This window comes from Zootoca vivipara, chromosome 14 (genome assembly GCF_963506605.1).
Source record: "Zootoca vivipara chromosome 14, rZooViv1.1, whole genome shotgun sequence".
Classification (NCBI taxonomy): Eukaryota; Metazoa; Chordata; class Lepidosauria; order Squamata; family Lacertidae; genus Zootoca; species Zootoca vivipara.
In genome coordinates, this window is record NC_083289.1 from 28,244,379 (window position 1) to 28,257,486 (window position 13,108).

The 13,108-nt window shown below is 51.3% G+C and overlaps 1 protein-coding gene across 2 annotated transcripts in view; it reads right to left on the reverse strand.

Annotated features, from left to right (window-relative positions):
• MAP1A (microtubule associated protein 1A) overlaps positions 1 to 13,108 on the reverse strand; it is a 36,020-nt gene that overhangs the window by 4,582 nt on the left and 18,330 nt on the right. For both annotated transcript variants that reach the window (XM_035130840.2, XM_035130842.2), the window contains 3 exons: positions 9,634 to 9,716; positions 8,928 to 9,068; positions 41 to 8,333 (listed from right to left, as the gene is read on the reverse strand). In XM_035130840.2, coding sequence (XP_034986731.2) covers positions 41 to 8,183 — 8,143 coding nt within the window. In that variant the 5' untranslated portion in view covers positions 8,184 to 8,333; positions 8,928 to 9,068; positions 9,634 to 9,716. The remainder of the gene's footprint in view (positions 1 to 40; positions 8,334 to 8,927; positions 9,069 to 9,633; positions 9,717 to 13,108) is intronic.

The following is a 13,108-nucleotide window of genomic DNA, read 5'->3' on the forward strand; positions in this document are numbered from 1 at the left end:
CAATTCCCACCAAGAGGGCCAGGCCTCTGCTCAGTCTTACCCGGGCTGGTTTTGACGCCATTGACGAGGCTCTTGCCAGGGTTGGGGGGACCCGTCTCTTCCCCATGGGCCTTCAGGGGCTTCTCTCTCTTGGCCAGTGCTGGCTTTGGAGGCTGTTGCTTCAAGGGGGTTGGGGACCATTTCTCAGGCTTCCGGGCAGGGGAAGAGGACTTGGGCTTGCCCAGCGGCTTCCTCACCCCTTTGTTTTTCTCCTTCAGATCCTTCTTGGATATTTTGTCAGGCCTGCTCATGTTCTGCTCATTGAGCAGCACCTCGGGGTCCATCATGCAGACATCCGGGTGTGGAGGGTGAGGATGGGGGTCCGCCAGGGTGATGGGTGGGGGGTCATGACCAGCTCTTGTGCTGCTGCTGCTGCTGCTGTGATGGGAGCTGCCCACAGCTTTGTCCACTGGGAGGAAATCGGCATCTTCGTCGGAATCCATAGCCGCGTCGGCTGTGATGGAGGGGCACTCCTCTGTTTCTGGAGGGACATCCGAGTCAGACTGGGAGGTGCCAGAGTCACTTGCGGAGGTGGGGGGAGTTTCTTCTGCTGTGGCAGAGGGTTGCCTATGGCCACCAGGGATGGAGTGTGGCCTTCCTTTCACAGAAGGGTGATCTTCAGCCTGGGAACATTCACTCTCCTCTGATGAATCCTGAGGACTGGGATTGATGAACGATGGGGACAGCTCTCCCTTCCTTTGCTTATACTCACACGAGAACCTCTGCCCGTACTCCAAGGTGGCTCCCAAAGATGGCTCCAACTCATGGGAGGCATCACCATGATCTTCTGTTTGGCTGCCATGCTGGGCATCTGGAAAGAAGGGTGGGAAAGCTGGCTCACAGCTCAACAAGGAAGAGGGACGGCTTTGTCTCTCACAGTCCTCCTTCTCGTCATCCTCCTTCTCGTCATCGTCTTCCTCCTCCTCGTCCTCCTCACTCCTTGTTGCCCCTGTGAGATGTGGCCCACCATGGAAAGCAAGGGGGCTGAGGCTCACCTCCGTGGGCCCGTTGGCAGTGGCAGCTGCCTCCTGCTGGCAGTGGGGGGAAGCAGCCAGGATGTCAGGGAGGGGAGTGGCTGCTGGCCACTCTCCAGGGCTTGGGAGCTGCTGTGTGCAGCTAACTGTGCAGCTGGACTCAGACTGCTGAGTGGGTAGAGAGGGCAGTCCCAAGCTAGCAGAGGCATCTCCTCCCATTTCACCTAAAAACATCTTTGCTGAACCTGCTGGAAGCTGTGGGGACATGGGTTGCTGTGTTCTCTGGACATCTGGCCCAGCAGCTGTTCCTCGATAAGGGGGGAACAAGGGGCTCTCACTGACTGCCGGATGTGTTGAGATGGAGGCCCTCAAGAAGGTTTCCTCAGGAGAGCTAGATGACTCCCTGTGCAGCTGCTGCTCTTGGGGTGCCCCAGAGAGAAGCTTCCCTCCTCCTGCTGGGAACGATGAATCCTCACTAGAAACCTTTTTGGATACCTCCAAGTATTCATCTCTCTTGCCCTTTTCAAAGGGGTCAGAATCAGGGATGCCAAAAGCGAGGGATTTGTCCCGTAAGTGGGATGAGAAATGTGCTTCGTGTCGGAACAGGATGGATGGCTGGTGCATGCCCAGGGAAGAGAGTTCAAAGCCCGAGGAAGAGCAATCCAGCCCTTTAGTCAGCAATGCTGGGCCCTTTGGAGAGTCCTTCTCTTTAGCAGCAGAACCAAAGCAGAAGCCTTTGGAGTCAGTATCATCAAAGCCTTTCCCTATGGAGGCCTCTTCCTCTTCCTCTTCTTCTTCCTCATCCACCTCCTTTTTGGAGCATGGCTTGCTTGAGGCCCACTCCTGCCTTTCTGGACCTGCAAGGCTGCCATAGGCAGCAACATCCTCAGCCTTCAAGGCTGTTCTCTCTCTCTGACTCTCCTCTCCCAACAATGCACCATAGGATGCTCCTTGCCATGTCACTGACAGACAGTCCTCCTTCTCCAATCCTGAAATGTCTGCATAGGGTTCTTCTTCCCTCTTGCTGGCTGGCTTCAGAGCTGAAGGGGGCTCCCCTGGGTGCTTGGATTCCTTTTCAGACTTCTCCTTGGCCCCCTTCTCCAGCTCTGAGTCGCTGGCGCTCTCTTCTCCCCTTCTGGCTTGCTCATAGTACATATCCTTGGGCAAGGAGTGCTTGGGAGAAGGAGACCTTTGCTCCTGACTGATGTTTGCATCTGGAGGGTGAGCACCTTCAATGTAAAGAGCTGTCTCCTCCTGCTTCAGCATGCCTGCCACATCAGTGTGGGAGGTAAAGCCTTTGTCCCCCAGAGAGGCTGCAGGCAGGGAGCTCACCAGACTTCCTTGAAGAGGAGGTGAAGAGTCTGCAAGGCTCTCATCAGGCTGTGGGTTGTCCTGGGCTGCCAAGCTCTGTGATACACTGGGCTTCCCTGTTATCTGAAGAGGATGGCCCTGGGCATGGACCTCTGCATACTCAAAGGAGGGCTCTGCTTTGTCCTTTGGGGAAACTGGAGACGAGAGCTCTTTCTCAGTAGGAGTGTAGAGGCAAGACTCTTCTTCCTTGGAGGAGATGGGGTAAAGGGCTGTCCCTATCTTGAGACCCACATCTTTTCCAAAGTGGTCAATGCTAGACATGACAACATTCTCATAGATATCTGCATAATGGAAAGTCTTCTCATGAGGGTAAGGAGTTGCTTCTCTCTCTTCCCCTTTGGGTTCACAGAGCCCAGACTGACTGGGAGGGTCTGTGGTGCTGAGCCAGGAGTGATGCTCTGCTTGGTGAATCGAGACTAAGTCCTGCAAAGGGGTTGCGAGGTCTCCACTTCCTCCAAGGTGGGTGGACTCAGTCTTCCCTGGCTCCACAACTGCAGGGGTCATGTCTTCCTGGGATCCTACTGGACTCAGCAGAGCTGCCCTCACAACCTGCTCCTTTTGGCTTTCCTCTGAGCAAGTATGAGATTCCACCTCAGCCTCCTGCTCTCTGCCCTGCATCTCTTTGGGATCCCACTTGCTTTTGTAGACATCATCAGCCTCTGATCTCCTCTCTGTGGTTCCTGATTGCAGCGTGGGCACACTTTGGTCTACTGCAGGGGACTTTCGCTGCTCTGGTGCAGATGCTTCTCTCTCCTCTTCCAAAGCAGGAGGCTCCACCACAGAGCTGGACCATGGCTCTGTGGCCACTTCCTCCTCAGCTTGCTCAGCTGGGGACTCCTCTCTCCACCCTGTTGTAGGCGGAATCTTGACCTGGTGTGGAGGGGACAGTATGGCCCATTCCAGGCCAGATGTTGACACACTTTCTAGCCCAGGAGAGGGGGAGCTTATGGAGCCAGGCATCTTGGATTCCTTTGTGTCCAGGGCACTGTGTTCAGCAGCTGCTTGTGGAAATGCATGTGTTTGGTCAGATGATGTTTCTGGCATTTGCTGGGCCACAACCTTGTCATTCACATGGGAAAAGCGATTCTCAGGAGGTGTCTCTTGCTTCAGAGCGGCAAAGTTTTCATGGAAGTGCCTGTATCCTGAGTCCCAAATGTCTTTCATGGCCAATCCAGAAATATCATCTTCAGACTCTGCTGCAGAGTGAGAGATCACTCCCTCTTCAGTCTTCGGAGGAGGATGAGCCTTTGTTTCGTGTTTTTCTACTTCCTCATCCAAGAAAGTACATTCCCCTCTTTCTTTCCCATACTTTGGCTTTTGCTCTTTGCATGGCACTTCTTTCGTCTCCTCTGGAAACCACACTTTCTTCTCAGAGTTTGTGTCTTTCAGATAAATATCTTCCATTTCTGGAGATTCCTCTTCTTCCTCTTCCTCCTCTTCAGTATCCTGCTCCTCTTCCAGCAACTGACAAGGCCCCATCTCCTCAGAGGAGACTTGCAAAGGCTCCTTCTCTAGAACTGGGCTTGGTTCTGTGAAGCTTGAAGACTTTGAATCTGGACTTTCTTTGGGGGAAGGTCTTGGAGATGGTACTTTGATGGGCTCTTTCTCAGCTAAAGATACAGCTCTGGCATCTTCCATAAAGGTGTCTGCAGAAGACATCGTGAGGGTGGCATGGCTGTCTTGGAATGGATCCTTCCCAGGGAATGAAAGGGAACTGAGTGAATTGTCTTTGGCCAAAGCTTCAGATGTTTTGCTTCCAAAAGGGCTCTGCTCTGTGTAAGCCTGGTAGCTCATTTCAGGAGAGAATTGTTCTGTGAACACGTCTGATGAGGACTTCTGAGCAGGGACCTCTTTTGTAGACAGGGACTGAGCAGCATCAGGTTGAGAACTCTCTCCTGTGAACAAGTGCAAAGAGGTTTCTTCACTAAGGCTCACAGAAATGTCGCTGCCTTCTGGGGAAGTGTATTTGATAGCAACTGAGGGGGACCCCTCTTGGCCTAAGCTGCCTTCTGTAAAATGTAGGGCATTCCCATCTTCTGGCAATTTTTCCATGGCAAAATCATCTGAATATTTTGCTTTCCCAGGAGTGTCTTCAATAAATGGAAACACCTTTACTTCCTCTGGTGAAAGCGGTTTTGTGGGCACTTGTGAAGAACTCTCACCAAAAGCTCTATCGGAAAGTTCCTCCCACCCTTCTGGGGGAGGAATTTCAGCCGCAGAGAAGAGCACCTCATGGGCAGGGCACTTCATGCTTTCCTGGGAGTCTTCCTCAGTGGTGTCTGCACCCTTCAATGGAGAGTCCTCTCCGGGCTCTAAAAGTGTCTCTTTGGTGAGAGGATAAAGGTCAGAAATGTCCAGGGTCTCTTGCTTGTGGTAGAAGCTGATGGCCAGCTCCTCTTTCTCAAGAAGCAGTCTCCGATCCTCACTCTGGACAGGTACAGATTCTGATCCAGCCACACTTTCTGGGACAGGCTTGTCCTGAAGGAGAGTTGATGCCTCTTTCCCCCCAGAAAAGACCCCCTCGGTAGCAGCGACCTCTCCTTCAAAAGCCCTGGAGATCTCAGTGGCTTTGCTGGGACTTCTTTCTTCATCCCATTTCACAGGGGCCTCAGAAGACTTGTCAAACAGCTCAGCCTCCACAGTGTCCGATTTCTCCTCTACAGGGGACTGGTGGAAAGGTGTGTGCCCAGCGCTGGTGGGGCCCGACTGGGTGGGAGATGCCATCTTGACTGTGCTATCATCAGGGCTCATGCACCGCTCTTCAGCCTCACCAGAGCCTGCAACTACCTGCAGCAACTGGGCTTCTCCATCGAGTATCAGCATGGCCTCTTGGGATCCTTCCACTGGCACTCCTGTTAAACCATCTCCCAGGGGCCCTTGCTGAGAAAACAAAGGTGCATCATAATGACCCTGTGCTCTCCAAGGCTTCTCAATATTTGGTGTCTCATCTTCTTCCTCCTCTTCCTCTTCCTCCTCCTCCTGTTCTGGTTCCTGTTGCTGCTGCAGGCCCTTTCTGCAGGCCTCAAGCCTCCTCTCACCTTCTGCTTGTATACGGAAGTCTTCTGGAGGTGGAGACTTGAAGCCTTTGTCCTCCTCTAGTGAAGATGTGGGAGAAATGGTGCCAGCGGAGGGAACGTAGTCCAGACCTTGGGTAGCCTCTGTTCTAGAGGAAGGGATGCTGTTCACTGTATCCAGCAGCAAGGAGCTTTTGCCAGTATCCTCTGTCTGTGGTGCTGTTATCGAGGCAACAGACTGGTCCTCTGCAACAGAGGTGGCGAAAGAGGAGAGCTTGTCACACTCTGTGATGGATGTTGCTGAAGAAACATGCTCCTCTTCCGCCAGGGGGGCAGCCACAATGTTGGTGGGGTAGGCAAGGACTGCAGGGTCTTGGCCAGCAGCTGCCATGGCCTGGATCCCATGGATAGCTTCAAAGGAGCCGGTCTGGTCTGGCACCGCAATGTCAGAGGAGCTAATATCTGTCTTGAGCTGGGGCAGCCTCTCCTCCTGCTCATCGTGGATCTCTTCATCGGAGATGGTCTGCTCTGTCTCTGAGTAGCCAGGGATGGTCTCATCCTGGATGTAGGAGATGTGTTCTCCAAGTGGGGCTGGAGCACTGCCCAGGCAGGATTCCTCCTCCTCCCCCTTGCCCATTCTTTGCTTCCCAGGCAGTCTGCTTTCCTCCTTGGCCTCTTTTCCCTTCCCTCTGGAGGGAAAGAGGGGACCTTCTGGCTGCTGGAAGAGAGAAAGCTCACTCTTCTCTGCCTCTACCCCTTTGGCCTCTGAAAGGGGCTGTTTGGTCCCTTCCAGCTCTGCCTGTTCCAATCCCTTGTCTCTCCTGTCCATTTGCCTCTCTGCCTGTGTCTCCATCCACTTCATTTCCAAAGCAGAATATTTGTCTTCTGAGTAGTCACCAGAGGCCTGCATTGGATCTCTCTCCTCTCCTGCTTCTTTTCTGGAGACTTCTGCTGTTCTCTCAAGGGGCTCCTCCAAGGCTGCTACTCTCTCATCAGGTCTTTTGGGCATTTCCCCTCCTCCCACCTTGCCTGTTTCCTCCTCTGTTGCGACTTGGGACCAGGAGTCTGGGCCACTGACTCCTTCTGAGATCAGGTCTGTCTCCTGAGCAGCCACATCACCAAGCCCCTGCTTTCCTGCCTCTCCTTCTGCAGGACCAGGTGCCTCTGGAAGCCTGGCTTGCTTTTCAGCCTTCAGCTCCTCAAAGTCCTTGGTGAGGTCCTCTGGGGAAGACAAGACCAGCCTGTGCTCAGCCACGCCTGCTGGTTCTGGGGGCTGGCTTGGTGGTTTCCTGGGCACAGGCAATGCCTTCTTTGGCTCTCCGTGGGCAGCGTCCTTCTCAGCTTTGTTGCGAGCTTTCTCCGCTTTGATCCGGCCAGGAGCTTTTGCCTTGTACAAGGTCTTCCTCACTTCAGGGGTGAATGACTTCAAGTCTGGCTTTGAAATCTTTTTCAGCTCTGGCTTGGCTTCCTTCTTTTTCTCTTCTTTCTTTGACTCCTTCCTTTCCTCTTTCTTCCCATCATCTTTCTTAATCTCCTTCCTCTCTTTCTTGATCTCTTTCTTCTCCTTGTCCCTTTTCTCCTCCAGCTTAGACACTTTCTCCTTGAGGTGCTTCTTGCCCATTTTGTCTTTGTTGTGTTTCCTTTTCTCTGCTTTGAGGGCATCACTGGAGTCCATTCTTACTTTCTCTGCCTTGGGGGGCTTTTCCAGTGGCTCCTTGACCTTCTTCTCTGTCTTGGCCTCTTTGAGGACCTCGGACTTCAGCTCCTTTGCTCCCTCCTCACCACCTGCTTTAGCAGCTGCCGGCTTAGAAGACTTGAGGCTCTCCTTACTGTCTGTCCTCTGCTTGATCTTGGTCTGCTTGAGTGCCAGGGTGGGAAGGCCAGAGGCAATTTCCTTCTGCGTAGCAACAGGATACTTCAGAAAATCCAAGTGCCTGAGTTTCTCAAGCCCTTCCAAAATCTTGTTTTGTGGTGCATTCCCAGGGAACAAAACTCGCACTATTTTTTCCGTTGGACTTGCTGGGAGCCACACAACCAAGGCGGTGATGGAGGTCAGGTAGGGTACAGAGATCTCCCCTTCCTTTCCGTTGGCCAGAATGATGCCCGTCTTGGCCTTGCTGTTCCCGGCCCACTTCTGCATGAGGAACTGCATCTCCTTGCTCTCCTTGACTGGGTTCAAGACATACATGTCCAGTTTCCCAACACCCATTTTGTGGAACAAGGTGATGGGCTCAATTGTGTTGCCGACCACCCTGTAGAGGGGCTCTGGCTTCACACCCAGCCTGTTGAGGTACTGCAGGGTCAGGCTAGCCTCCTCAATACTTCTCTTGACCTTCATGGAAGACTCGGGCATTTTGAGCTTCTCAGGGACGTTGAAGAAAACCACCCCAAGTTCAGGGGAGATGAGATTCTTCATCCAGTCACTGTAGTTGGTGGAGCCCTGAGACTGCTCCTCGTCCTGCTCAGCGATCTTCCTCTGCAGGAGACCATTGATGCCAGGGAGGTTATCGGCCCCAATGTGGGTCAGGAGAACAGAGTCAATTCTGTCCAGGTGCCGCACCAGCTTCCAGAAACAGGACTTCCTCTCTGAACCGCCATCCACTAGGATGTTGAACCCATTGACGGCAAAGAGCGCTGAATCCCCCCTCCCTCCAGGGAAGATGTAGCAGCAGGGCTTGGACAGCTTGAGGAAGCCCCCGGAGGTTGGGGGTTCCAAGAGGTCAAAGGGAGATGGGACATCCACTGTCTCAGAGACATACTCGGCAAACTCAGAGATCCCATCCATCTCTGGCAGAATTGGGTCAGGGTTCAGTCTCAGACTGAGAAGGTCCCGGAATCGGGGGTGTCCAAGGTTGCTCCAATCTCCCTCTCCCAAGCACGACACAGTCAGGGAGGCCTTGGAAGCTGGATCTGTGTTGCTGAGAAGCTGGGCAACCTACAAGAGTCAGAAGCAGGCATTTGTGAGAAGCATCACAAAAGGTCCTTGATAAAAATCCCCAAAATGTCTTTTTTTAGTCAAATCCATGCAAGATCAACTTTTAACTAGAACTGGAAACCTACTAGTCAACCTATGTAACTAACTATTGTTCTTGGGTGGCCAGAGGTGTCCACCAGATGTATCAATAATAGCATCCTGGAAATATGTTACTCTGTGATGTGTGTGTTGGAGACTAATAATCTGAAAGGGGCCTCTGAAGGAAATTGAGTGTTTCCCAAGCCTACAATAAGCCAGGAGTTGGAATGCATGGTGAATAAAGTTCTAGTAACACGTCCTGAATGCCTGGGAAGATTTGTAATGTGTACAACAGTAGTAGCATCAATCCTCATTTAAGGTGGTCCCAAACTCAGTACCCCATGACACTGCGGGGTGTTAGAGGAATCTTAGACAAAGGATTTTCCAAGAAAATCTGTGAAATAAGACTTAAGCTAGGACTAAAAAGAAGACAGCCTAAGGATGGCCTCCAAAGCCACCTATGTCAGCCAGATTCCTACATATACAAAACCCAGATTCCCCACCCACCCAATTTACCTCTGGATCTGCAAGGATCTCAGCAAATTTCTGGTAGGTGAAGGTCCCAGCCTGCAGGATCAAATCTCCTTCTTGGTCTGTGCTCTGTCCACAGAGCACTAGCAGCTTGTAGGCAGAAGGGTCACATATCAAGGAACGAACCTGTTTGTAGCAGGAGAGACAGTTTCAGTTCCTGAGTTTTGGACTTGCAGAAATGCTGCCCTCACTTGGATAATGCAAACGGCTATGTCTGATGAATGAGCTTGGAGAGGCAGCTTTGCATCTTGCCTAAACATGCTTGAGTCTGGGCTCTAGACATAGCTCCATAATATCCCAGCCCTGCCCCAGGCAAGGTCATAAGAGGGGTAGCAGGGAACCCAAATACCCCCACACCTGGTCAGGATAATCTGTGCAGTCAAATTTAGCTGCAGGCAGAGAGGAAAAGCAGGAAGGCAGCCAGGTCCTTGGAAGCGGGGGCGGAAACTGGGTGCAGTCCTGAGGACAGGGCTTTGCAGGAGGGTCTTTGTTTTAAGGACTTTTATCTACTCCCCCTCATAAATATTTATCCTGATGGGGCAGGAGGATGGTTTCACAAGGGATTTGTAACTGGTTTGCCCCCAAAGTGAGGAAGCAGGCAATTTTTGCACCATGCCCCTGTAGCAACTCTTAGAGTTGTAATCCCATTGGTTACATTGAGCCCAGGTAGGCAGGAATCCCAGAGCTTTACCTCTGACACAGTGCTCTGTTCATCAGGGTTTACTAGGATGACTGTGTCTAGGTCCTCGCTCTGGTGGTGGAGGGTCCTCTGACCTAGGGAGACAGTAGAAAAGGCTATGTTCAAAACAGGTGCTCATAGTCGGAGCTCAAGGGCAAAACAACTGCCTTCAGAACCAGGCCATTGTGGCAATCCTGGAGAAGTTGGAAGGGCTGGTAGTTTCAAGCTGGCTTCAGCTTTCTCTGACCTGTTTCTGGGGGAACTGACCTCCAGTACAGCAGCGCAGACCAGCTGCTTTTGAACTCCCAGCCCAGGGAAGCTGCAGCAAATGATTCCAAACAGCAAATGAAAACAAAACTAGACCAATACATTTTGGCACAGGCAGTATTGCTCTGCACAGCTTATGCTAACCATTGGGGGGGGGGGCTGACTTCAGCTTTCCTTGGGACGGAAAGTGATTTGCTTTAAGGCTGAAAGGCTGCTCTGGAGTCCTGCAAATTTGAGGCACGTGCTGATGAGGAAGCTTCTTCCAGCACTGCAGGATATGCAGATGTGCTTGGATGTTCAATGAGCAAGACATAAACATGCTCATAGCATGGATCTTGAAAATGCTCTAGCTTCGGGCAGCCCCTCCCCAGCTCCTCAGAATTGTGCAGGCAGTTGTGAGTTTGGGAAATGAGCTGTGTGTGTGTGTGTGTGTGTGTGTGTGTGTGTGTGTGCTGAGGGTTCCTCATGAGCCTGCACCAATCCTTGCAAAAGAGATGAGCTGCCCAACCCGGTACTTTCCCTGGCAGCATGGGCTCCTGCTGCTGAGTTGTAAAACACTCCATGGGTTGAGCTCTGTGGCCAATTTAAAATGCATCCATTAAAAAGAAGAAGACAGACGCACAGAGTGTGTGTGTGTGCATGTGCTGGATTTTGCACTACAGCAGCTGTTCCTGCTTGGCATCCATTGTACAACAGCTGCTCTGGTCTCCAAGGACGGCCGAAGCCATGAGCTCCCCAACTCCCCTCCCCTCCCTATCCCTTCCAGCTCTCCGTATTTGTCTGTAGATGAAGATGGACAGAGGATTTTGAAAGGAGGGAGGGTGTTCATAAAATGATTTTATTACAGAAATCAAGCACACCTTTCATTCTCTAGGGTCAAGCTCTGGAAAAAATGAGTCATGCTCATTGGAAGCATGAGGCTGCTCTGCCCAGCACTGTGTGACTGGCAACCCAGAAACTCATCAAGAAGTGAATGGATATACAAACAAACATTCCTCTGAGGCACCAAACAAGGAGGTTGAGCCAGACCGAAGCGGAGGACCACTTCTCCAGCTCCTGTCCCCAAAGGCCTCTGCTTAGGAAACCATCTCCCTCTCTCACCTCTGCTGCATCCCCTTCCTCCTCCCTTTCAGAGTCTCTTGGGAATGCCCCCTCACTTGCCTTGCAAAGAGGATGCAAGACCTCTTGTCAATATACATTTGCTCAGCAACAGTTCCTCCCCACCCCCACTTAACTTGCTTCTGTTCCCAATCCCAAGGGACCCAGGAAGTGGTGGGAGGGGTGTGGGTGTTTTGCCACTGAACCTGCAGCATTTCATGGATTGCAGGTACCGCAGAGGAAGATGCTCACCATACTGCCACTGGTCCTCTCCCACTGAAGCCCAGCAGGGAGTGTTTCTGGTTGGCCTTGCCCTCTGTGCCTGGTCACCTGCACCAGCTTCAGATTAAGCCTTAAAGGAAAAAGCTGGCCACCAGAGAGCACTCTGCCTGCCTCTGACCCTCTGTGGGCCTGCCCAGCTGCTGGCTGCTGCTGCTGCGGCAATTCATGTCAGTAATCTCTTCCAGGAAAACAAAGCCTGGCTGCTTAGTATTCTGCTTGCATCAGAGGATTTCCTCTGCTCCCAGTTGATATTGCAAGAAGTGGGCAGGGGAAGGAGGCAGGCCAGGCAGGGGCATGGAGAAACCACTGGGTCAAGGGCAGGTGTCCAGGAGATGGCAGCCTCTTGTTTGCTAGCCCTCCCCCCATCTCCCCTCCCCAGCAGATTACAGAGGCCTCTGCAGAACTCCTGGCTGCTTCCACCATCTCCTGGTACCTGCAGCTTGCAGCCCACCTCTCCTTTCCTCTTGTAATCTCCTCTTGCAGGTCAAGCATCCCATCTAACAAATGCAAATGAGTTGGCCTGCTTACAAATGTGGTCCAAACTAGGTTCTCCAATGCCCCAGTGGGCAGAGGAAGCTGTAAATGCCTCACAACCTGGTTTCAAGGCTGTCTATGTAAAGCTTTCAGGCCAAAGCTCTTCCAGACAGCTTGCAAAAGATCTTTAAACCATAAAACAGTTTTTAAACTATAAATGAAAGAATCCCGTTACAAAAACTAAAAACCCACCTCACCACACTTCTAACAGAATGCAATCTGAAACAAGTAAGTTTTAAAGTCTCATTTTAAAATGAACAAAGATATGGCCATGCAGACTTCTTTTGAGCAAGAATTCTAAAGATCTGGAGCCACTCCTAAAAAGGCCTGATCTCTAATGCCTGTTAGCCTGCTGTATCTGGCAATGAGCCTGCAAGGAAGGCTTCTGGGGCCCAGGCAGCTTCATATGGAAGCAGGTGGTCCATCAAATAAAACCAACATTCAAACCATTTAGGGATGGAAAAGTCCAGATTGGCATTTTAAATTGAGCCCAGAAGCAAATCAGAGCTAAAGGCATCTGGTATGTAGTAGTGGTAACTTATTTATTTATATTTACTTAAAAGCAATTCTAAACTACTTAATATTTCAAAAATCTCTAAATAGTGTACATTATGTACAATATAAAAACTATCCATTAAAATGAAAATACAGCCAATAAAACAATCTAAACACCTATAAAATTAAATCAAGCAGAAATTTAGGGGGTTTATACCCATAAAACAGGGTCCAAACCTATGGGTCAGGGAAATCCCAGGCTTCTTTTATGCTTTTTTATGCTCTCCTCCTTCACATGCATTCTGTTTCACATCTAGTCATCTACTATAACATACTCTACACAGGGGTCCCTTGGAAGAGTTTGATCAACTGATGTAAAGAAATCTAAGGAAACTGGAAATCTGACCACATCTCCTCAATACCCTACCTGGCCCTCCAGGACTTGGGACATGGTGTGCCAGATCAAGACGTTAGATGGCGCTAGAACTCTGGACTAAGCCATGCATACTGTGGCTGGGAGTTATTTGCATCCTCCCTGCCCAGTTAAATTTATTGCAAGAAAACCCCAGCCCCACCTCTACTTCTGCCTTCAAACACCCATACAAATGGGGGAGGGTTCCACTCTGACCCTTTGAAGAGGGGGCAGACTAGAAGCTGGGCAATGAGAGAACCCTTGGCCCTGCAAGTGGGCAGAAACTCCTCTCCTTGTGGCTGACAATGTGTGCCAGGCCAATGGTTCCAGCAGGGCCAGACAAAGCACAAAGCCATCATCTGTTCTGGATTCCTGCATACTATTCTGATGGCTGCTGGG